This window comes from Schistocerca piceifrons, chromosome 1 (assembly GCF_021461385.2).
Source record: "Schistocerca piceifrons isolate TAMUIC-IGC-003096 chromosome 1, iqSchPice1.1, whole genome shotgun sequence".
In the NCBI taxonomy this organism is placed as follows: Eukaryota; Metazoa; Arthropoda; class Insecta; order Orthoptera; family Acrididae; genus Schistocerca; species Schistocerca piceifrons.
This window is the reverse complement of record NC_060138.1, coordinates 524,958,402-524,984,650: the sequence shown is the minus strand read 5'-3', so window position 1 is coordinate 524,984,650 and position 26,249 is coordinate 524,958,402. Positions and strand designations below refer to the sequence as shown.

General features: G+C 39.9%; 1 protein-coding gene across 1 annotated transcript in view; it reads right to left on the bottom strand.

The window, feature by feature from the left end:
• Nucleotides 1-26,249, bottom strand: part of LOC124798272 (nurim homolog) — a 61,013-nt gene that overhangs the window by 13,150 nt on the left and 21,614 nt on the right. The window contains exons 4-5 of the mRNA XM_047261598.1: nucleotides 11,887-12,020; nucleotides 6,159-6,332 (exon numbers count right to left, since the gene is read on the bottom strand). Coding sequence (XP_047117554.1) covers nucleotides 6,167-6,332; nucleotides 11,887-12,020 — 300 coding nt within the window. The 3' untranslated portion in view covers nucleotides 6,159-6,166. The remainder of the gene's footprint in view (nucleotides 1-6,158; nucleotides 6,333-11,886; nucleotides 12,021-26,249) is intronic.

Sequence of the window (26,249 nt, the reverse complement as noted above, 5' to 3'; positions counted from 1 at the left end):
ACCCTACACTGGCTTGTGGAGTATGGATGTAGAAGAAGAATGATTTTTTGGTGTGCAACACATATGAAATGCAGGTACTCTTGACAGTTATTGGGTGTGTTATGGACAGAGGTATGGCTGGAATCCTCAGAGAGAGATGGAGGTCAACATCCAAGAAGGTGGCATGTTTGGCTGGAGAGGAATGTGCAGCAGTTGGAAGAGATGATGTTAAAGCTGTGGAGGAATGAAGATAGGGCCCAAATCATGAAGATATCATCAATGAACCTGAACCAAACAAGTGTTTTGGAGGACAGGAAGGTTTCCTCCAGATGACCCATAAACATGTGATGTGTTGTGGATGTGCCAATGATCATGCCACGGATTTGTATGCATATCTTCCCTTCAAAGGAGAATTAGTACTGATGAGGATATACTTAGGTATATAGTGAATATGGTGGTGGGTTTGGGTTTGGGTTTGGAAAGAATTTGGGAGAGGTTTGTTTGGTAACTACAAGGTTGGTTACAGGGAAAGCTGATGTACAGGGAGGTGGTATCAACAGTGATGAATGGGGGCCCAGGAGGTAATGGAGTGAGGATGGTTGAGAGTCAGTAAAGGGCATGGTTCATGTCTTTAATATGGGAAGCTATGCTTTTGGGCAACTGGTTGGTGATGTTCGCCACCAACAGATTCTTTCAGTAGGAACACAGTACCAGCAACAATGGGGTACCCAAGAGTGTTGTGGGTATATGTATAGGGGGCATTAAGAAAGAGAGACGAGATGGATTCTCGGATGAGCCTGAGGATTTGAGTAGGAGATTACACTGGACTTCTGGGATGGGATGACTAGGGCAAGGCAAGGCTTGTAGGTGGATGAATCGGTGGACAGACTCGTTTAGTCAGATAATCACTGAGATTCATCAGGATAGTGGTGGAGCTTTTGTCTGCAGGGATTCATCAGGATGGTGGTGGAGCTTTTATCTGCAGGGACGATGGTTAAATCAGGACCTGTCTTGAAGTTACGGGTGGCTGTTCTTTCCTACATTGTGAGTTTCGTGTTCCATTGAAGGAATGTGGGAGAAGTGAGTGAGGCCAAGTTGGAGGTGCCAAATTCCTGAAAGGTAACCATGTAGGGATTAAGTGGGAGTCTGTGATGTTCATGCTTGAATAGTGGTATGGACTTAGATAAGCCAGATTCAATGTTGAGATTTGGTTGGAGGGATTGGTGGCAATAAAGTTTTCCAGCACAGGGAACAGGAAACGAAGAGTGGATCTTTGATGAGTCTGGGGTTGAACTTGAGCGTGGGGATCAAGGTGAGGCCTTTAGATAGGGCTGAAACTTGCATAGGTTGATTTTATTTTGTGGGATAGGTTGGTTACAGTGTTTTTCGTTTGTTAAAATGCTTGGATTTGTGGGGTGTTGGGAGTGAGCTTTAGGGGACGTGGTGGACAGAAAAAGTCAGCAAGCCAGGTTCTGGGCGCTATAAAGGTTTGATGAGGGGCTTCACTAGGGTAGACTAGGTATTTTCTGGGTAGTGGTGCTCCAAGGTGAGATTAAGATTTCAATAAATTTGAAAACTTCTGGATGTGGTTGTCTGAAGTCCTCTTCCAGGTGTTGAATGGCAAGGGATTCGATTTGGGAGATAAAGTGTAGGTAGTTCAGGTTGCACAGTAACATTATTTTGTAGAGGGAGAAGGGTGGTTGAGGGATGTCTGCACCATGAAAATTTGTTTCTATAGTATCAGATTAATGACGGATATGAATTGGCAGAATCTGAAGATTTTAAGGTCATTGTGAAAGAAGGAGTGGTTACTACACAGGGAAAATTTTATGGTTAGGCCACTGGGGGAGGAAGGGGAGAGGAGAAGGGGAGTCCATGGCTTAGACAGTCTTTAGGGAACAGAATGTGGGACTTTGTTTCAGCTAGGGATAGGGATATTTTTCTTTTAAGTATGCATGAACATTATAGGGGAATATAGGCAATAAAACTGGATGGTACTGATGAGAGGGAAAAAGAAAAATACACAAAGTAAACATGTAAAACAGAGATGGGACATGGACAAATGAATACATTGCACAGCAGTAAAGGAATCTATGGATAACAGTTTGGAAGTTTGATAAATTAAAATGGAGGAGCAAATTGTACCGTGGTGTCTCTGTGTTGTGTTGATATTTGTTTGTGACAGTTGTGTATAGGAAAATAATTTGCTTCATGTGAAATGATGAGAAGAGTAATGTGGGGAAAAGGGGTAGATAGCCTAGGAGATAAAATGCTCCACTACCTCACGTGATTTGATGACAAGAGCAATATGAGGAGAGGAAGAAAAGTGAGAAGGAAAATATAGGGAAAGATATGGATGGACAGGAGGAGATAAACAGGGCTTTCCATTATGCTGACAATGAGGTTTGGTATTTGCACTTCAAATGGTTGCAATAGCATTTCCAAATTCTTATGTGTAATGGATCTAAATATTTAGTCACTTTGTTGTCTTCGTCATCATAAGAAGTGATTCAGCTATTGTACAACTGTTGTTGCCTAAAGTGCATGAAGTCCTGGAACATTATCAACATAAGACCAAGACTACAGCTCAATCAGTGTTGTAGGCTGCAATCAGAGCTGTAGCAAGTGTGAGTAACAGGTGTGTGTGGACTGAGTTGTCAACACAATCCCATTGTTCAAATCCTCTACATCAGCAATCTTATGTGGAGTTATTGTTAACCAGGGAATGTGTCATTCCAATGGACACAGACAGGGAAGTGCGAAGACTTTTTCTTTTTTTTTCAGAATCTTCCTTTAGAACGAAGGCTAAAAATCACTCGCTGTTTTGATCTTCCACAGGCAGCAGATCTTTATCTCATTTTGGATCAGGAAATTACAGCACTGTCTACAGAGTAATGGTTGGTACGGAAACAGTCCACCTAGCTTTGTTCTCACCGCCGAATGCAACCCCCTTTCACAGTAAATTTCTCTCCACACAGGCTAAATAGAAAGGTGCCACATCAGGTTATAGCTTACTTACACAGGTGACACTGGGCATAATTTTTCCTTACTGAATGCTTTATCATCTTACAGGTTTTTGCAAAAATTGGCTTGATTGTCATTGTCTTGCGAAGCATCCATGTCAGCATGTGCCAGAAGAGAGGTGATTTGTTTCTGTTACAATAAACTAGGCCACATTCAAATGTGTGTCACTCTTGAAACCTAGGCAATCCAAAGACAAATGAACTCATTCATCATGTCCAAGCTCAAAAAATCCATTGACTGATATGTAAAAAAATGTGACTATTGAATTACAATTGTTCAGTACCACACTGACTTTTCAAGCCTCAGCACCTCTAATAAATTATGGTGGCCATGAGACCCTTACTGCAAAAAAAAAAAAAAAGTACTATTATTGCGTACAGAAAAATGTCATGATAAATTCAATTTCTAGTCATAGCCTCAACATACTCACAGAATACCTTTGAACTCAACAGTTTCAAAACTTTTTGTTTCTCAACAGAGACAGTTAACACATTTTTGTCCTTTTCTGGACTGTTTTCCCCTGGACTAGGACAGCACAAGTCACATTCACATGCCCCTGATGGCAGTACCACATTTCTTATACTCATGGATCACCTGCACATGATGCGAGATACCACAAAGGCAGAACTGGATCATTTCTAATCAGAATGTGACTGTGCCTATACTAACAAGTTCATGAGCATACTCCTTATGTATTGTGAAGATTTGTTCTGCTTGGTGATGACTGTTTTTCCGAGATTTATTTATCAGATACTTATTTACAGTTCCTTTCAGTGCATCATCACAGGATTTTTTTTAATACCGAACAAAAGCTTTGGACTGTAACAATCCCTTTGTTTGTGTCTTGGAATTTCCAATGCCTCTTTCATTTTTACTTAAGAAAAACTCTTGATGACTAGCCTGTATATAGAAAAATTATAGACATTGTCTGAAACTTCGCAATCTGCAGAATTTGTACAAGGGGTAGTCATAAATTTCTGTCTATCACCTAGAAAGAATAAAGTTACATAATAAATTTTTTATTCGTTTGCATGTACATGCCTGCTGACCTGTTGCGCATAGAAATCCCAACACCACAATACTGTAACATTTGTTTTAGGCAACCTAGATGATTTCTGTAACTTTCTGGATTGGCCTGACAGCTTGAACATTTCCACTACAAAATTCCCACACAAATCTCCATTTTATCAATAGGCTGCAGTGTTTTGTTTCTGTTCCCCTAGCTGTGTGATACGGTTCTGTGGCAAGGGGATTTCAATGTGTTACAGGATAGCAGATGTACCTGCAAATAAACAAACAATTAGCATATTTATGTTGTAATAAAAATTTTATGACTACCTCTCATATGCAGTTTAAAGAAATTTCAATTCTTAAAAAGATTGTTACAGTAACTGGGCTTCATTAACAGCAAAAAAAGGGAATATTACTATCACTGCAACTGGAAGAAAGGAAAAAAATTACAAATTTTTATACACAAAATAAACTGTTTTCTGTCAAATGCAGCTCAAGTCTCTAAACCCTTAAATATGCCTTATAAATGAATGTCTTAATATGAGAAAAGTATTTCAATGTCTAAAACAGAAATTACAATTGCCCGTAAGTCTTGTAGCACATTTTTCTGATGAAACACTGGCCCTTACTGGGAACATATCAAATTATTGTATTAATAGAGTTATCCAATCAAGACCAAGACCAGAGTGAAGCACTTGACTGATTACATTTGTAAAAACTCTGAATTCAGCATACACCACCTATGTAAAAACTGAGCAGACTTTGACTATGATATATGCAGTTCACGAATTTCACACTCACCTTTATGTGGTAAAATTCCTTTTAGTTACCAAATACAATCCTCTGTTGACACTATTCAGCCCCAGATTGTCATTGGCAGACTGCACAGTACAGGAACTGCAGAAATGGACTCTCTTTACAGTATACAGTATAAGATGATAGGTCACCATTGAAAGGCTGATGCATGGTAATGTTTACCACCCAGTTCCGAGGTGTTCAACACAATCAGCCTGATTGTCATACATTGGATGAAATATCAGTCACACCATCCTGCATGGTTACAGACTCTTAAGGATCCAGTTCTGCACGAAAACTGTTCATTGAGAGTAATTTTCACAATAACATCAGTTGTAAGTGGTGCAGAGAATTTTACTGCTGACCACTACAGCACAGTAGGTGATTTATCCAAGACGCTCTTGCTCAAATGTCAGTGATGGAAAAATTCCATTGTAATTGTTGTTTAGTCAGCAGGCAAGACTTGTTGAAGTTTATTTTGTGACTGGGCTGATGATAACAATTGCTATGTTAATAGGACACCTCCTCTAACATTACCCTTTTTTTATTTATATAGAAATAGTCGATACGAAGAAACTTGTATAGGTGAACATAATCTCAGCTGTTTAACTAAAAGAGCTTCATGTGATTTTGTATATGATGTATTATATTTCAAACTAAAATGTATTAAAAAGAAATTAATTTTTTACACACCATGAAATAACTGCTGCCAACAACAAGAAGAGAAAATGAAGATAAGTAAAAGGTTTTTCTTTTGTATACCTACGCCTCGTGAAACTTTCAAAACTTGTGCAGAGACAGAGAATTTTAATAGTGATGTGTGGGAGGGTAATATTACATGTGCCATGCTTTGATGTATAGATATAATCACAAACTAATCCAAAAGCCTTATGAAAGTGAGAGTATAAAATACTGTTGATGGTAATTCGTCAATGTGGGAAACTTACAGAGGTGGCTTTCTTTCTTGAAGAGAAAGCAATAGGGTATATACCTAAATCATTAAATTCATGTATTCCCCCCCCCCCCCCTCCCTTGGCCACCTTGTACTTTGATCAGTAGCAACAGCAACAACATAACATCATGTAGACATGATAATTACAATTGCAGACACACTTGGTGCAAATGGAAAAGCCTATTTTAATGGGTGAACTAATGCTAGGAGTATCACAGGAGTTATGCCCCACACTTTGCTTTACACCACTGTGCACAAACAACACTCCATGCAATTTTACCATTGTGAAGTAGTTATCTCAATTATTCACTTCATTCTAAATTATTCACTTGCAGCAAAGCTAAACAAAATAGGTCTAATTATGTGTTACATTCAAAATATGCTGCAAAATACTTACAGGAATCATTACGAAAGCTTGCTTCTCTCATAAAAAGTAAGGTATTTATTTGGAGAAAGCTCCACCATCTTGTTATTAAATTGTTTTTTAATATACAACAAGTCTTTGCGATCAACGTTCCAACCAATTATCATGTAACCTGTCCATATAAACGCCAGAAGTAAACGATCAATACTGAAACAAGATATATAATGCTGTTAGACAATTTTACAATCATTGTTATATCCATCAGTGATAAAATAATTTACAAGTTATGTTTCATATACTGTACACCAGACCTGGCCAAACAGTGCTTCACAGGGTTGAGGACTTCACAATGCTCCTGTCCAACGCTCTAAGCACAAATGTTAGTGTGGCTCAGGGATCTACATCTACATTTATACTCCGCAAGCCACCCAACGGTGTGTGGCGGAGGGCACTTTACGTGCCACTGTTATTACCTCCCCTTCCTGTTCCAGTCGCATATGGTTCGCGGGAAGAACGACTGTCTGAAAGCCTCCGTGCGCGCTCTAATCTCTCTAATTTTACATTCGTGATCTCCTCGGGAGGTATAAGTAGGGGGAAGCAATATATTCGATACCTCATCCAGAAACGCACCCTCTCGAAACCTGGCGAGCAAGCTACACTGCGATGCAGAGCGCCTCTCTTGCAGAGTCTGCCACTTGAGTTTATTAAACATCTCCGTAACGCTATCACGGTTACCAAATAACCCTGTGATGAAACGCGCCGCTCTTCTTTGGATCTTCTCTATCTCCTCCGTCAAACCGATCTGGCACGGATCCCACACTGATGAGCAATACTCAAGTATAGGTCGAACGAGTGTTTTGTAAGCCACCTCCTTTGTTGATGGACTACATTTTCTAAGCACTCTCCCAATGAATCTCAACCTGGTACCCGCCTTACCAACAATTAATTTTATATGATCATTCCACTTCAAATCGTTCCGCACGCATACTCCCAGATATTTTACAGAAGTAACTGCTACCAGTGTTTGTTCCGCTATCATATAATCATACAATAAAGGATCCTTCTTTCTATGTAATCGCAATACATTACATTTTTCTATGTTAAGGGACAGTTGCCACTCCCTGCACCAAGTGCCTATCCGCAGCAGATATTCCTGCATTTTGCTACAATTTTCTAATGCTGCAACTTCTCTGTATACTACAGCATCATCCGCGAAAAGCTGCATGGAACTTCCGACACTACCTACTAGGTCATTTATATATATTGTGAAAAGCAATGGTCCCATAACACTCCCCTGTGGCACGCCAGAGGTTACTTTAACGTCTGTAGACGTCTCTCCATTGATAACAACATGCTGTGTTCTGTTTGCTAAAAACTCTTCAATCCAGCCACACAGCTGAGACATATTCCGTAGGCTCTTACTTTGTTTATCAGGCGACAGTGCGGAACTGTATCAAACGCCTTCCGGAAGTCAAGAAAAATAGCATCTACCTGGGAGCCTGTATCTAATATTTTCTGGGTCTCATGAACAAATAAAGCGAGTTGGGTCTCACATGATCGCTGTTTCCGGAATCCATGTTGGTTCCTACAGAGTAGATTCTGGGTTTCCAAAAATGACATGATACTCGAGCAAAAAACATGTTCTAAAATTCTACAACAGATCGACGTCAGAGATATAGGTCTATAGTTTTGCGCATCTGCTCGACGACCCTTCTTGAAGACTGGGACTACCTGTGCTCTTTTCCAATCATTTGGAACCCTCCGTTCCTCTAGAGACTTGCGGTACACGGCTGTTAGAAGGGGGGCAAGTTCTTTCGCGTACTCTGTGTAGAATCGAATTGGTATCCCGTCAGGTCCAGTGGACTTTCCTCTATTGAGTGATTCCAGTTGCTTTTCTATTCCTTGGACACGTATTTCGATGTCAGCCATTTTTTCGTTTGTGCGAGGATTTAGAGAAGGAACTGCCGTGCGGTCTTCCTCTGTGAAACAGCTTTGGAAAAAGGTGTTTAGTATTTCAGCTTTACGCGAGTCATCCTCTGTTTCAATGCCATCATCATCCCGAAGTGTCTGGATATGCTGTTTCGAGCCACTTACTGATTTAACGTAAGACTAGAACTTCCTAGGATTTTCTGTCAAGTCGGTACATAGAATTTTACTTTCGAATTCACTGAACGCTTCACGCATAGCCCTCCTTATGCTAACTTTGACATCGTTTAGCTTCTGTTTGTCTGAGAGGTTTTGGCTGCGTTTAAACTTGGAGTGAAGCTCTCTTTGCTTTCGTAGTAGTTTCCTAACTTTGTTGTTGAACCATGGTGGCTTTTTCCCATCCCTCACAGTTTTACTCAGCACGTACCTGTCTAAAACGCATTTTACGATTGCCTTGAACTTTTTCCATAAACGCTCAACATTGTCAGTGTCGGAACAGAAATTTTCGTTTTGATCTGTTAGGTAGTCTGAAATCTGCCTTCTATTACTCTTGCTAAACAGATAAACCTTCCTCCCTTTTTTTATATTCCTATTAACTTCCATATTCAGGGATGCTGCAACGGCCTTATGATCACTGATTCCCTGTTCTGCACTTACAGAGTCGAAAAGTTCGGGTCTGTTTGTTATCAGTAGGTCCAAGATGTTATTTCCACGAGTCGGTTCTCTGTTTAATTGCTCGAGGTAATTTTCGGATAGTGCACTCAGTATAATGTCACTCGATGCTCTGTCCCTACCACCTGTCCTAAACATCTGAGTGTCCCAGTCTACATCTGGTAAATTGAAATCTCCACCTAAGACTATGATGAGGAGGAGAAGAAAAAGAAAAATCTGCAGCCAGACACTATTAGAATCTAGAGCAAGGTAGTCAATGTGTTACATGCCAAGAAGTTTACTAGCAATGCTGATTGTGTTAAATTAGATTTACATTCAGCATTAGGAACAATATAGCAATTTAACCTAAGAAGGGAAAAGTGGGGAAGTGACATTGATCAGTTTGGAATGGGAATTGCTTTATTTTTTCATATCATTTCAAGTGCTTAACATGGTATTGAACGACCTATTATGAGCTGGTAATAACAACTACTGGAATATATTACAACACCAAGACACAAAGTGATATGATAGCCTTGTATTCCGATGAAAGAGACAGAATGCTGACTGAAATTAAGGAGGTCTTAGGGAAAAAATTAAGTTAAGAGTATGAAACTTCCTGGCAGATTAAAACTGTGTGCCCGACCGAGACTCGAACTCGGGACCTTTGCCTTTCGCGGGCAAGTGCTCTACCATCTGAGCTACCGAAGCACGACTCACGCCCGGTGCCCACAGCTTTACTTCTGCCAGTACCTCGTCTCCTACCGTCCAAACTTTACAGAAGCTCTCCTGGGAACCTTGCAGAACTAGCACTCCTGAAAGAAAGGCTATTGCAGAGACATGGCTTAGCCACAGCCTGGGGGATGTTTCCAGAATGAGATTTTCATTCTGCAGCGGAGTGTGCGCTGATATGAAACTTCCTGGCAGATATATCAGCGCACACTCCGCTGCAGCGTGAAAATCTCATTCTGGAAACATCCCCCAGGCTGTGGCTAAGCCATGTCTCCGCAGTATCCTTTCTTTCAGGAGTGCTAGTTCTGCAAGGTTCGCAGGAGAGCTTCTGTAAAGTTTGGAAGGTAGGAGACAAGGTACTGGCAGAAGTAAAGCTGTGAGTACCGGGCGTGAGTCGTGCTTCGGTAGCTCAGATGGTGGAGCACTTGCCCGCGAAAGGCAAAGGTCCCGAGTTCCAGTCTCGGTCGGGCACACAGTTTCAATCCGCCAGGAAGTTTCATATCAGCGCACACTCCACTGCAGAGTGAAAATCTCATTCTAAGTTAAGAGTAATTAAAAAAGTGATAAAATCTTATAAATGACATGTTATGAAAAGTTAAAGAAAGAATTACATAACTAACTAAGTCCAGTAACAGAAGAAAGATACCAACACAAATGAAAGATTATCACTGTTTTGTGTACAATTTCCAACTAATTAAAAATATACACCTTGTTTCTATGACATTGAGAGCCCATTGCCAGAAGTGAGCTACAAAATGGCTTTCAAAATCACAAGGAGTGGGAGGCATTTTATGATGGAAAGTACATTACAGAATGTGTAGAAGAGGCATTGGAGTTTAGATTAAGTCACACTTTCGCATCATACAGTGGACTGCTACATTGCTCACATGGCTGCAGATGTAAACATCATCTGACTCAGAGGGCACCCTCGTTCACAGGATTTTCCATTGCACTTGATGATTCCACTGACATGTCAGGCACACTCCATTATGTGATTTTCGTGCAGGGAGTAAATGCCAAGCTAGAGGTGATGGCAGACCCTCTGAGTTTAAACTCACTTAAGAACTCTATTACCAGCAGGAACACTTTTGATTACTTGAAGATAGTAATTCATTCCTTTGGAAGGGATTGGAGACAACTCGTCAGTAATCACAACAGATGGTGCATTATTAATGAAAGAAGAGCAAAGAGGTCTTACCCAACTTGATAATGGAGGAATCTGATCCTGTTGGGGCCTCGGTGACAGCTGCAATTCATTGCCTGTTAGATCAAGAGGTATTATGTGCTAGGTCATTTAAATTAAATAATATAATGGAAGTGAGTGTTCATACAGTGAACTATGTTTGGCCATGTGGAGTGAGACACCATGAATTTATGGAATTCAAGGCTGACTTCCAAGCCAAATATGCTGCTGTTCCATACACCTCCAAAATTACATTTTTAAGAAATGAACAAGCCCTGAAGAAGGTCTTTAATTTGCAGGAAGAGATGGAAGCATTTGTGAAGATGAGTGGAAAAGAGGATAAGTGTCTTTGTGATCCTCACTGAATTGGACGGTTGACATCACCAATTATTTGAATTCTCTATGTCTCTCAATGCAAGGGAAGAATCATTTGATAATAGATATTGTGGACAAGTTTGATGCTATCAAGTTCATGACACAGAGCATTTCCCAGATTTCAAAGTAGCCTTTTGTAGACCATACATGACTGACTACATTTCAGTAATTGAAACACTTCATCATTTCTCAGAACAGTTCCAAGATTTTGTGTGACTGAAGATCAATTTCGATTTAATGTCAGACTGATCTTGCACTTGCTACTGATGTACATCATTACTTTCAATTGAACTGACAGACTTACACAGTAGAACCTGGCTCAAAAACCTGTTTCTCCAGTCAAGGAATTTACAAGAATTCTCCATGTGTTTGGATATATCACATGCCATAGTTTCTGATACACTACATCTTATGAACAAAATGCATAAATTTACGAAGATCACAACTTCATGCTAAATGTCTTTATGTAAAGTGTTTTGTTAATAAATAGGATGTGTAGTTCTGCTCATCATATTAACACTTATTTAATTGGTAAAAAAGTTACTGCTTTGGCAGAAAAATAGAAAGTTGAAAATAAACATTAGTCATAAAACACTGCTTCTAAGTATATGCTGCAATATTCGCCTCTTAGAAGCAGACTCACTGTGTTGCAAACATGTCTTCATATGTTTCCTTCTTGTGCAGCCTTTAGCATATGGCTGCCTGACTCAGACACCTGTTCAAATAGCACAGCGTCAAGGTAAACCAGAGCACTGAGCAGAGTCAACTGCACTCTTGGAGTGTGAGTGCCGGGAGTGCAAATCTTGGCCAGGCTTGCTGTATACATTAAACACTACTGTGCACAAATTTGCTGATTGCATAGCACTATGCAGAAAATTATTTCAAATACTGTACCTCATTATAGGATACAACCAGAAAATGGTCAAAAACCCCAGAAATGTTGGATGTCGCATATGTTGGTAAAAACGTCTAAGCTCTGCTGACTTGTATATATCTGGTTGCCCCCAGCCATTAATGTCAAAATAAACCTGAAAGAAAATGAAGATTTTGTTACAAGACAACACACATAGCAATTAGAGTATATCATGCACATTACACCAATCATAATTCATTGCCTTTGTAACAATATTAAGTCACTCGAGTTGGTCATATTGGGTGTTGGGTGTCTCTGAAGTGATATTTTTCCTCGGGTCTATGTGCATTGTGTGTGTGTGTGTGTGTGTGTGTGTGTGTGTGTGTGTGTGTGTGTGTGTGTGTGTGTCTGAAGTGATATTTTTCCACGGGTCTATGTGCATTGTGTGTGTGTGTGTGTGTGTGTGTGTGTGTGTGTGTGTGTGTGGTGTCGCTGGTGGGGGCCAGGAGGGAAGGGGGGGCTGAATCCAGGATTTAGAGCAAAAACTGACCTATAACAATGTAACACAACTACTGAGAGTATTCAACAAGGTAATGTAGTAAACTACAAAAATTATGTGAAATTCCAATTGACATGCCCAACAAAATGTTGTGAGTCAGAGTACTTAAAAAAAAAAAAAAAAAAAAAAAAAAATCACCCACATTTTTTTTTCTTTTTTTTTTCTGGTGACTGATATCCAAACTAAATTTACCGTCAAGAAAAGATATCTCAAACTTCTCACGCTGTGAATGTATGTCATAATAAAATCTTCAGCATGCCACACATCACAATTAGTGAGTCTTTGCATGGCTCTTAATAGGCACCCATTATTTCTCTTGCACAACATGGATGCCATTTTTCTATTATTTATATTTGTAATAATTCAATGTTTTCTTTATACTTTCAAGTCAGAATAAGTTTTGTCATTCAAGACATCACATTTGTTTACAAATCAATTTTAATCTCAAGTATAAAATTGCATTCCTGTCTCCGTGGTCTCTCGCAGAAAAAAAAAAAAAAAAAAAAAAAAAAAAAAAAAAAAAAAAAAAAAAAAAAAAAAAAAAAAACACACACACACACACACACACACACACACACACACACACACACACACACAGGCATCGAACTAACCTCAGAACGGGGGACTGTTGGGTGCCATAAGGGTCAGTACTGGGTTTGTTAATCTACTTAAATGATCATTCCATAACTCTAAAGGGCAGTTCAGAAACTGTTATCTTTGCTGATGACTCAAGCAGACTAATGAAGGACCTAAACTCGATCTTAGCACACATGGCTCAGATGATATCTGAATAGCCCTACACTGGTCACAGCTAACAGTTTAAGCCTCACTCACACAGAGATTCATCTTATCCAATTTCAAACAGTCAATAACGATCTTTTTGCATCAGAAGGAGACATTAACGGTCAGATGCTAAGTGAAACACTGTGTAAAACTTCTCGGGGTCTAGTTGATGACATTTTAAAACTGAATCAACACAAACTAATTAAGAAGCTCAGTTATGTCCTTAGAAACATTTTTTATTTTTTTGACCCAAAAATAAGAGTGTTGGCTTAGTTTCCACATTTTCACTCCCTGTCGTCCAATGCACTTATATTCTGAGACAGTGCACCCAAAGTAAATAAAGTGTTTATTCAGCAGAAGAGAATAGTAACAATATAGAGCAAAGTGTATACATTCAGCAGAAGTGAATAGTAACAATACTGAGCAAAGTATGGTAGATCATACAACTTGCAGATGCCTTTTGAAGGATCTTGGCATTCTTATGCTCACTTTCCAAGATATTTAGTACTTGATGGATTTTGTTGCTGATAATAAAAATAAATTTTAGCTGGACTGTGATTTAAACACACACAAGTCTCAAAAATAATTTTCATGTAGATTTTTCCTCCTTACAAAGTACTCAGAGTAAAGTTATGTACTCTGGCAGGAAAATACTCAACAAACTCCTGTCTAAAATAAAATAATTTAAAGAAAATTAAAAACATACCTCATTAGCCATCCTTTATACAGATAATCTCAATATCTACATTCAGTGATAGAAATGTTCAGTTACCTGCATGTCAAGTAGCAATACAGATATAGGTAAATATTTTCCTTGAAAATTCCATTGAAGTCAAGTAAATAGTAAGTTATATACAGTATAACTGAAGAGGCAGCAACTTTTCAATGTAGCAGCTTCCTTTCTGTTTACTTGATTATACGTAGCTGTCATAAGAATGAATAGCACTAAGCAGTCCAGTGACAGTTTGCTGTTAAGAGACTATAAAGATTAAGTCTCTATAATTTCCTTGTCTTTTGATGAAGTATACCTTAACTCATTCCACTTTCCTGAAGGTTCTCCTTCTTGATGGGTTGTATGGAACATGGTGAAGGAATGAATGTGATTATATAAGTATAAAATTACAAGCCATTCTAACAGATTCTGCGGTAGCATTCTTGCATCACAACAATCCCCTGGTTTATATATATATATATGTGTTAATTTCCATAACATACTGTCCTTAAATCTCAGAAAGATTCACTGTAGGTGTTCAGTAAGGCATCACTAGTTAAACATCTGAATGCTACCATCGTAATATGCTGGTGGCAAAAGACTGCATGTGCTATCAGTTTACTTCAAAGATTCTGCGAAAAGGTGCAATAATTCTTATGCACTAACATTTTTCCAATGAGTTGATTCCATGCCAGAAGAGAAATTCTGAAAGATCTGCAAAACACTTATCTATGGTTACTGAAATCTCTTCACTGTACTCAAAATCTTTTTCACATAAAAATTTCTTCTGAATCCAAAGTGCAAGTTACAGGATATTAAATCTGGTGAATAAGATGCAATCCAACAATTTTTACTGTTACGACCCCCAGGTTCAAGGAGCATAATGCGCCAGGATGACAGAGATATGGTTTGACAGTGAGGGGGGAATCATGCTGTGGCAAGCAGAGATACACAGACAAATTTGGTTGAGGCTGGCTGCCCCCTGCTCCTCGCACCCATGCAGCATCAAGTTTCAGACCTGCCTAGCCATGGTTGTGGTGCGTCCACATTGTGGAGCTTGGTGGTTCATTCAGTAGGCCAGATGGCCACCAAAACCCATCAACAGTTGGTCATAACGGTTCACTTGCCACTTAAACAATCGTCATTCTCTCTGTTTCCAGACAAGGACAGAATGGCAATATGACTGCTTCCCTTGAACCTTCTGGGCTCCCTTATTTATACTCCTTTTCCTATGCCCCTCTCGTAGTCACTCTTGAGGGGACAAGTGGAGTGGTCCTTAATAATTATGGCATCAGCTTTTCTATCCCATTTTGGTCCCCAAATGCAGGTTGCTAGGTACTTTTGTAACTGCAACATATGGGTTTTTCACAGCACGTCAGTCCCCTATGTGGCATCTGATTACTCCACATCTGTCTCCACAGTTGTTTATATTGTGTACCGGTCTATGCTTTCTTGCCTGCGAGCGGTGTCGTAAGCCTGCCTCACAAAACCATTTGCCTAATAACAACATTGCCAGTGCCTGCTAATTGATGTGTCCATTGGTCCCTTAACTTCTACCTTCCAGCCACAGCTGCATAAAATTGTCATGAATTCCCCATATCCATGCCTGTATTTATTCTTGGTGCATCATACCTCCCCCTTCCGAAAATATGTCCTGATTCTTTAATATTGGGCTACCTCTAAACAACCTTAACTCTAATAATTTATATACTGAGGACAATCTCCCCAATTCACAAAGTAATGTCTCCACAAGGGACTTTTCTTCATACTTTTATTGTCCCCCTTAACTAACTAACTACCATGTAGCCTTATCATACTCTCACATACTAATTAAGTCCTCTAAAGTAATCGCTTCCCTAGCCAGTGCTGGTCAAACATTCTATTGGTAATTGGTGTGTTGGCACATCTACAGCCTGTGCCTGCCTGCATTTTACCCAGACATATAGTAAGCAGAAGTCTGCTAGAAACACGCCATGACTGGTAGCTGATACACTTACTCCTAACACTTCATTCCCGGAAATGGTGTATATACTACCACATGTGTTCCACTAAAATTCTCCCCTGCTGGGACTTTATTAATCTGTCCAAGGAATGAGTGTGTTAATTAAATAGGCTAAATTTTGAATGGGCAATACCCTCAGACATCCTTCTGGCCAATACAACAATGTCATAACAGTTGAGCATGTGAATATAGCCAGAAAATGAAAGTCCATTCCGATTATATCACAAGTTGTACCATTAATAATCATTCCACTTTCTTGAAGCTCTAATTTTCTCAGACCTACTGATCTCCATACTTCACAGGAATTAAACCATACAGTTTCCAGCATTAAAACTGAGTATAACCAATGCATTCTCATCCAAACTGGCAGAAGCTCCTTCCCACAGCTTGTCCCATTTACTTCCCCCAGAAACAAATTCGTTTCATGTGTCCACATATCAGTCCATTCCTCTCCACCTGGACAGATCACGATCTTCCTTCCTTCCAAGAATGCACAATAAATAAATAAATAATAAAAATCAATCAATCAATACCAATAATAACAACGTGAATAAAAACTGACAACTCAAAAAGAGAGAGAGAGAGAGAGAGAGAGAGAGAGAGAGAGAGAGAGAGAGAGAAGAAAATAAAGTTACACACACTCTCCAATGCACTAACCTAAAGAAACCTCAACAAATTACAATCATACAACTTACTTGCGTGACCTTAATCTATAAGGCACATCTTGCACCTTATGTAGCTCACCAATTCCAGGTTCCTTCTTTTACCCCTGGTAACTTCCTCTTCCTGGTTGGTTCCTGACAACTGCAGTATCCCCTCTACCATTCCCTTAAACAGCTTTACATGACTGATGTGTATAGCAACTGTTTTAATAGGGAACTATAGCTTCACATTGACTGATGAGGTCATTTCCATGACCTGGTGATGTCCCTGGTACTTACCTGCAGTTAAAAATTTCTTTGTTTCCCCCATTGGCATATAGTGATTCATGACCATTACCCACTGACATATGCGGTACTGAGACAGTTTGCCTATGCATCTGTTTGGCTGTTCCTGCCATTGTAGCACCTTCATGTTTGTCTTCTACTCATTCCTCCAAGCTTACTTCATTCTTCTAGAAAATGTCCTTACTGACTTGCCATCCAGCCCTAATTTAGGAGTCAAAAAATCAAAGGGAGACAACATCTTCCTGGCATACACCACCTCAAATGGCAAAAAGCCCACTGCGGTATGGACCTTCAAATTACAAGTGCATAGGGCACGGGGAAGATAGGTGTCCCAATGATCATGCCTGGAATTAACTTAATAAAACATGTTTGCAGTTGTTGTGTGCTCGTGTTCGGTTCTCTCATTCGCCTGCTGATGAAACAGACTTGTCCATAACTTACGCATAAGCACATGCAGCATACTTGTTTCATTAAATCCATGGTAAAGTTCATACCCTGATCCATAACTATGGTGTTTGGTACCTCAAACTTCAATATCCAGTCATTTACTGACACCTTCACTGCTGTACTATACCATTTGTCTGACATCATTACCATTATCAAAAATCTAGAAAAATGATCGCTGGTCATGAGAACATACCTATTTCTGCAGCTGTTTTATTAAATAGCTCGAGGACATCCAGCCCTAACACAAAAAGTAAATTGTGTGCCTCTGTTGGTCTTTGCACTGCACTTTCTGATGCTCAGTGTTGGCTCTTTGCACAAATGGCACTCAGTCCTTAACATACTACTTCATATCATGCTTCCTGCTTCCTGACCAAAGCTACTCTGCTACACATCTACCCATCATATGTCACCCTTCATGACCTGACGACATATGGTCGTGAGCTTGCAGCAAAACTTCCTTCCGAAAAGTGCTAGAACCACCAATGTATGACCCACACCTCATCATTCTGCAAAACAAATGCTTGGCATGGCACTCTTTGTCCTTTCCCTGTGCCCCCTGACACTTTTCCATGCTCCTCCCTACCTCAACTGAATGCATCTGTGTTTGCACGTGGTCTTCCTCGCTTATGGATTACCTCGTACGTGAATTCACTAAGCTTAAGTGCCTACCAAGTTAATTTCCCTGACAGATCTTTTACAACAAGTAACCACTTCAATGTGGAATGGTTTGTCACAACCTTCAACTTCCTACCATACATGTAATATCAGAAATATGTAACACCACATATGACTGTCAACATCTCTTTCTCAGTCGTTGAGTAGTTACACCCTGCCTTGTTTAGCTGCCTTAAAGTGTATGCTACCAGATGTTCTTGACAATCTATTCTCTGTCCCAAAATACAACTGTATGCTTCATTGAAGTGTCACATGAAAGGATAAACTCTTTCTTGATATCCGGAGAAACCAATACTGGATCTGATACTAATCTTTCTTTTAGTTTTTCAAATGCCTGTTGACATTCTGCAACCAATGGAATTTCGTCTTCTTTTTCAGTAGCTTGTCCAAGGGTTTGGCAATTTTTGCAAAGCCCTTCATGAGCCGGCTATAACAGTTACAAAGGCTGATGACTGACTGTACCTGTTTAGTTGCTCATTGTGTTAGAAAATTTTGAACTGTGTCCATTATAAGATGAGGATTGGTCTGTATGCTACTGTCACTAATCGTGAGCCCCAGACAGTTTACCTGAGTTTGCGCAAAATGGCACTTGTCCATACTTAACAAGAAATGTGCCAAGTGTAGTCTATTAAAGACTGACTGTACCTGTTTAGTTGTTCATAGCGTTAGAAAATTTTGAACTGTGTCTGTAAAATGACGATTGGTCTGTATGCCACAGTCACTAATCATGAGCCCCAGAGGGTTTACCTGAGTTTGCGCAAAATGGCACTTGCCCATACTTAACAAGAAATGTGTCGAGTGTAATCTATTAAAGACATACTCCAAACATATCACATGCTCTCGTAAATCCTTTGAAAAGTCATCCAGGTACACCATACAAGTTTTAAGTTTTAATCCTCTCAATACCTCATCTAACAACCTCTGAAAAATTGCCGGTGTATTCTTTAGTCCAAATGGCATGCGCTTGTAATGAAAGTGGCCACTTGGTATCATAAATGCTGTTTTTGGCCTATCCTCAGGCACCACTTCCAACTGATGCTACCTTTTCCTGAGATCCATAGGTTTAAAGAACCGACACTGACCCAGATTATCCAGAGTTAAAGCGACGTCTGGAATCGGAAAAGCATCTGAAATGGTTTATCCGTTTAGATACCTGTAGTCACAGCACAATCTTTATTTCCTTGCTCCATTCACAGACTTCTTCACCACAACCACTATATTTGTGCTCCAGGGGATATGCATGATCCCATACTGTAGTTACTGCTCAATAAACACTTCTACTAATGGTTGCAGTTGCCTTGCTATATGGTATGGCTTCCTATAAACTAGTGTGCTACTCCCTGTCAGTACAAAATGATGTGCTACCATGGTTGTTGGTAAAGCCTCATCTGAACAAAATAAATCACTAGACCTCAACAAAAAGTTTCCCATAAACTTTTAATCACTGACTTTCAAGTGATCCACTTTCCCTTGTAACACTTCCATATCAATGGTTTTCTTGTGGCTTTCCTCTAGACTTGACCTATAAAAGTCCTTGTCTTCCAAGACTTCCAGATTGGCTATTACTGCACCCTTCGATAGTCACCTCCCCTCTGCCAAAGTTATTCACACTGACTGGAATCATCCATTCCCCATTACTGTTACTTACACGTGCCAAACTCCTGTGGACAAAACAATGTACACTATCTAGTACTTCATGGCTTAAGAGGAGTTCAACCACATATAACGTTTCCCTTGGTAAACTGGTATCCACTGAAACTAACACTATTTTCCCCATACCTGCTGGTATTTTATCCTGTTAGGCATTCTTTACTGGAGAGATATGCAGTTCAGTTGATTTCACTACCATGATACGTGAACCTTGCACCATCACCTCAGTTGCAATTGCTTCCCTCAATTGAAGCAAACTTCCACTGAGTTCTACTGTGCATTGCCAAAGATCAGCATGATGTTTGTTAGGAAAGTCTAGCCTGGGAATCACTGAATAACCTTTGTCTACGCATGGCAATACCTCCATGTGTACCCAATGATTCCACACTATTATTGCCAACCCCACATAACCTATACCATGGTGGCCCTGTCTCCTTTTTCCCACAAGTTCCAGACTGATAATGGACATGTGTCCCTGTGTCTACCAAAAATCTATTTCCTGCCACCCACCAAGCAGCATTCCGTCTGTGCACCCACTTCTGCAGTGTTACAGTCTATCAGGATACCTTCTGACAGTTGAAGCACTCTCGTTTGCATTTAATGGCTGCTTCCCCTGCTGGTGCTTCCCACCTTTCCTAATTCTAAAATCAGATGCCAAGTGGCCTACTGTGCCACACGCATAGCACTCTGGCTGTCTACACTGCTTCCTTGTATGCCCCTCTACACCAGCTGATTTCACAAGTGAGAACTTGGTGGTCCATTCTCTGCTCTGTTGCAATATCCACCTCTTCTAAATACATTGTGGTCCTAAGAGCTGATGCTATGTCCTCCAGATTTTCCATTCCACTGCTCTGTTTTCTAGCTTTTGTAATAACACCCTAGTAGCTTCTGCATTCTGAATCTGTACACATGTCTTTACCTTCAGTTTACAGATTATATCTGAGAATGCTTCCAAAGGCATGCTGCAGTGCACTGACAAAGTTCTTAGTTCCTCCCAAAAAAAACACACTATTTTGCTTTTGGCACCACTGGTACAGTCCAGTGGCTCATTCCTGAAACATTTGCAATTTACTCAATGTCTCATGGTATACAACATATGCTTTGGCAACCCCAGCCAAATCCATATTAGCAACATGCAGGGTTATTTCATCTGGCCACCCAAGTGCTTCCACAGTGTCCCTAACATCCTTAATAACAAACTGTCACATCCACCACTGTCTTGCCCAAAAAAGTATTAATTAATGCAACCACTGTCAGGTCATATGGAACAGGAGGCCTTCTCAATCCAGACTTACTTTTGCCTGACTCCAACTGTGACTGAGCCTGATTTGTTTTCCCAGCCTCTAACTCATGATTAAGTTCAAAAATTTTCTGCCTCTCGTGCTCTAGTTAATCTGTTAATGCATGCCCTCACTGAGTTAATGCAGCAACTGCTTTTGCTGTAATAGTAACACATGTTTCTACATCCACCATTGTCTTGCCCAAAAGGGGATTAATTAATGTGACCACTGCAGAGTCATATGGAACAGAAGCCACTCTCAATCCAGACTTACTTCTGCCTGAGTTCAATTATGACAGAACCTTACTTGCTTTCCCAGCTTCTAACTTATGATTAAGTTCAAAATTTTTCTGCCTTTCGTGCTCTAATTCATGCACTCACTGAGTTAAAGCAGAAATTGCTTCTGTGTTAGTAATCACACTTGTTTCCACCATTTTGCATACTCTATTCCTACATTCAATCACCTGTTTACAAAAACACACACTCCCATTTTGATCAAAATAAACTTACACTGCAGTGTTCCTCTTCGGCATGCCAATGTATAAGTGTGCACAGAATCAGCTAAGTGAAAAATCCATGCCATATGCACATTTATTTATTACATAAAAGCTAACTTAGGAATTTTCTGTGGTGCGAGACCGCTTATACAAGATCATGTGTCGATTTAAAGTTCTACATTCGCATATTTTATTGTTCACGTCACTTCTTCTGTGTAATCTTTCATTGATTGTACCAATACCCATTTGTATTGTGATATTTCAAACATATGCGAGTGCCACGATAAACTAGTACTGTTATCGTCAATTGTAGGTTTAAACTAAATTGTGCTGTTTTAAATTTTTCAGGACAGTAGGCCTATCCTTGTTCAAAACCATATTTCTCTAATTTCATTGTACAATTACGTGAGAAATATGTTAGTTTCAGAATTTTTGGACACTTGCAAAACTACATTTTAATAAATTAGCAGTATGAGTGCTTTGGATAAGTAATTTAATTCGTATCAAATCAGTGTTTGTGTTTCACAGTTTAGCCAAATTATACATCACCCCTGAATTTCACTGTATATCAGTGCAAATAACACACATTTTTGAGAATTTTCGGAAGCTACCATTGTCCTTTGTGTAATCTATGAGCAATTTTCAACAAATTGGCATTTGTGATTTAGTTACTGTAGCAGATTTTCTAACTGTTACATTTAGTTTTCCCTTAAAGAGGAGGAGTCCTACATATTACCCGCATTTATCATAAATTAACTCTGTTTTCGAGTTTGCTAACAACTATGCTTAACATCAAAATGTTTTAGGATACTACTAATTTTTACCACAGGTTTTTGTGTTGCCTTAACAGTATTCTGCTTCAATTAATATACGGAATTAGCCAATTTTTAGCTCAACAGACTAAAAGATAATCAGCAGGTGTAATTTGAAGTTATTTGTTCACTGTCCTGTAACACATTGCACCAGCCAAAATGCAGCACCATTGTGCTCTTCTCAAACAGGGGATGAGTTGGTTGACAATTGTAAGCAGCTGGAAATTGCCCTGACTACTGTCAAACAATTAGTGGCTGCTGTGAATCGGTGTGTTGGAAGAGATCCCGAGTGTTGTGTACCTATCATACCTGTACCAGAGGTACCTCAAGTACTATTCTCTCCTAAGATCCTGTCTCCTCTGCAGAAAGTACAGGATCTATCATTACCCAACCACTTGACTGCAAGCGGCATGACAATGGTAGATCTAGGAATCCTGTACAGAATGGTGGAGGACCAGGGAGGACTCAGGGTGTTGTACCAATTCCCCTAACGAACAAGTTCGAGGTGCTGCCTTTCACTGAAACTGAGCTGGTGGGACTCACTTCACCTGTTTTGGGGAAAACAGGTGTCAGGAGGAGGCAAACACAAAAGAGTACCAATCTATTAAATTGTCGGTAGTTCAAACATATGGCAAATGATGGTACTTCTTAGAGAGAAGGCTGCAAGGGACAGGAGAGGACACCATGTGCATGCAGTGTGTATGCCTGGGGGCTTCATTCAACATATTGAAGAGGCTATTATGGCACCTAATGAGGGGACAGGGTGCGACCAACTGCAGATTGTGGCACATGTTGGAACATATGATGTCTGTCATCTGGGTTCTGAGGTCATTCTTGGATCATTACAGCGATTGGCAGAGAAAGCTGAGAAGACTAGCCTTGCACACGGAGTTTCAACAAAGCTCACAATTTGCAGCACTGTCCCCAGAATTGGTCATGGCCCTATGGTTCTGAGTTGAGTGGAAGGATTGGACCAGAGACATTGACAGTTCTATGGCAAGCTAGGCTGCGACTTCCTGGACCTGCGCCATAGGGTCGAGAACTGTAGAAAATAGGCAAGGTGTGCACAACACATCAGAGGCTCCTACTCAGGTAGCTGACTGTGTGTGAGGTGCGCACAAGGCTTCTTAGACTTGTCAATTCTCCACCCAATCCAGATAATAATATCTGCAGGAAATCCAGAAGTATCTGTGTGAGATCAAAGGAAATGCATCTCACACATGAAAGTAGAAAAATCCTAATGGTAAACTGCCAAAGCATTTGCAACAAAGTACCAGAGTTTGAAGTACTCATGAAAAGCAGTGAATCTCACATAATACTAGGTACAGAAAGTTGGTTGAAACTTGAAATTGGTAGCAGTGAGATTTTGGGGAAAATGTAAGTATGTACCAGAAGTATAGGCAAATGGGAAATGGAGGTTGTGTATTTGTGGCAGTAGACAAGAAACTCAGATCCACCAAGATAAAAATTGAAGCTGCATGTGGGATTGTTTGGGCAAGACTCATTATCAAGGGTGGGCATAAAATGATAGCTGGATTCGTCTATCACCCACCAGACTCATCTCCTGATGTAACCAAAAACTCTAGAGAAAACCCCAGTTCACTGTATATAAGTTCGAGTCATAATGTAATCATTGGCAGAGACTTTATTCACCCAACAACTAATTGGTAAAATTACAGTTTTTTTTAGTGGTGGGCATGATAAGACATCTTTTGGAACTTTACTAAATGCCTTCTCTGAAAAACACCCAGAACAGATAGTTAGGAGCCCCACTCACGAGGCAACAAACAGACCTGACATCTTCGAGGATGTCCACATCGAAACTTGTATCAGCGAGCGTGATGTGATTGTGGCAACAATGATTACCAAAGTACAAAGGACAACTAGAATCGCTACGGTCGCAGGTTTGAATCCTGCCTCGGGCATGGATGTGTGTGATGTCCTTAGGTTAGTTAGGTTTAAGTAGTTCTAAGTCCTAGGGGACTGCTGACCTCAGATATTTAGTCCCATAGTGCTCAGAGCCATTTGAACCATTTGAACAACTACAATAAGCAGAAAGATATATATGTTCAGTAAACTAGATAAAAAATCAGGAGTGTCATACCTCAATGAGAAACGTGGAACTTTCAGCACAGATCAGGGGTATGTAGAAGAACTCTGGCTCAAGTTTAAAAGAATAGTTGACTACACAATGGTTAGATATGTACCCAGTAGACAGTTCATAATGGGAGGGAACCTCCATGCTATATACTCACTGACTGTAAAGAAACTTCTGAAGAAACAGAGATTACTGCATAACAGGTGTAAGAAAGTGTAGGGCTATGGGTAGAGAGATGCTGAATGTAGTGTTTGACTGTCAAGAGATCTATGCATGGTGCCTTCAATAAATACCATAGCAAAATATTGTCAAATGACATTTCACAAAATCCAAAGAACAGTCCCTAGCGAATAAGACAGCAACTGAAATTGAGGGTAGCAAAGCAAAAGCTGAAATGCTTAACTCCATTTTCAAATGTTCCTTTACAAAGGAAAACCCAGGAGAATTGCCCCAATTTAAACCTCATACCACTGAAAAGATGAATGAAATAACCATTAGTGTCAGTGGTGCTGAAAAACAGCTGCAACCATTAAAATTAAACAAAACTCCAGGGCCTGAAGGAATCCCTGTCAAATTCCATACTGAATTTGGAGCTGAGTTAGCCCCTTTTCTAACTATAAGCTACTGTAGGTACCTTGAACAAATAACCATGCTCAGTTCTTGGAAAAAGGCACAGGTCACACCCATTTACAAGAAGGCTAGTAGAAGCGATCCACAAAACCACTGTCCAATATCCTTGACATTGATTTATTATAGAATCTTTGAACATATTCTGAGCACAAATGAACAGAATGAGAGATGCAGTGTTTCTTGGTTTCTGAAAATGATTTGACTCAGTACCACACCAATGCTTACTGTCAAAAGTATGATCATATGGGGTATCAAGGGAAATTTGTGACTGGACTGAGGACTTTTTGGTATGGAGGACACAGCATGTTATCTTGGATGGAGAGTCATCATCAGATGTAGAAGTAACGCTGGTTGCACCCCCGGTAAGAGTGTTGGGACTCTCACTGTTCCTGTTGTATATTAATGACCTTGCAGACAATATCAATATTAAAATCAAGCTTTTTGCAGATGATGCAGTTATCTATACTGAAGTGCTATCTGAGAAAAGGTGCATAAATATTCAGTCACAACTTGATGAGATTTCAATTCAGTGCAGAGGCTTGCAACTTGTTCTAAATGTTCAGAAATGTAAAATTCTGCACTTCACATAATGAAAAACTGTGGTATCCTATAATATCAATGAGTCACTATTGGAATTGGCCAACTCATACAAATACCTGGGTGTAACACTTTGTACTGATATGAAATGGAATGAGCACATAGGTTCAGTTGTGGGTAAAGTAGGTGATAGACTTCAGTTTATTGGTAGAATACTAGGGAAGTGCAATCAATCTGCAGAAGAGATTTCTTACAAATTACTTGCATGACCAGTACTAGAATACTGCTCAAGCATGTGGTACACATACCAGATAGGGCTAAAAGAGGATATTGAATATATACAGAGAAGGGCAGTATGAATGACCACAGGTTTGTTTAATCCATGGGAGTGTCACAGAGGTCCTGAAGGAACTGAACTGGAAGACTTCTGAAGATAGATGTAAACTATCCTGAAAAAGTAAAGTTTCAAAAACTGGCTTTAAATGATTACTCTAGTGATATACTACAACACACTATGGATCATGAGGATAACACTATAATAATTACTGCATACACAGAAGCATTCAAACAATCATTCTTCCCATGCTTCGTATGTGAATGGAACAGGGAAGAGCCCTAATAACTGGTACAATGGGACATACCCTGTCATGCACCTCACAGTGATTTGCAGAGTATTTTTGTAGATGAAGATGTAGACTGTTACAACACCCCAGCCTCAGGGGGCATATCACACCAGGATGAGGAGGAGGGAGAGGGAGAGGGAGAGGGAGAGGGAG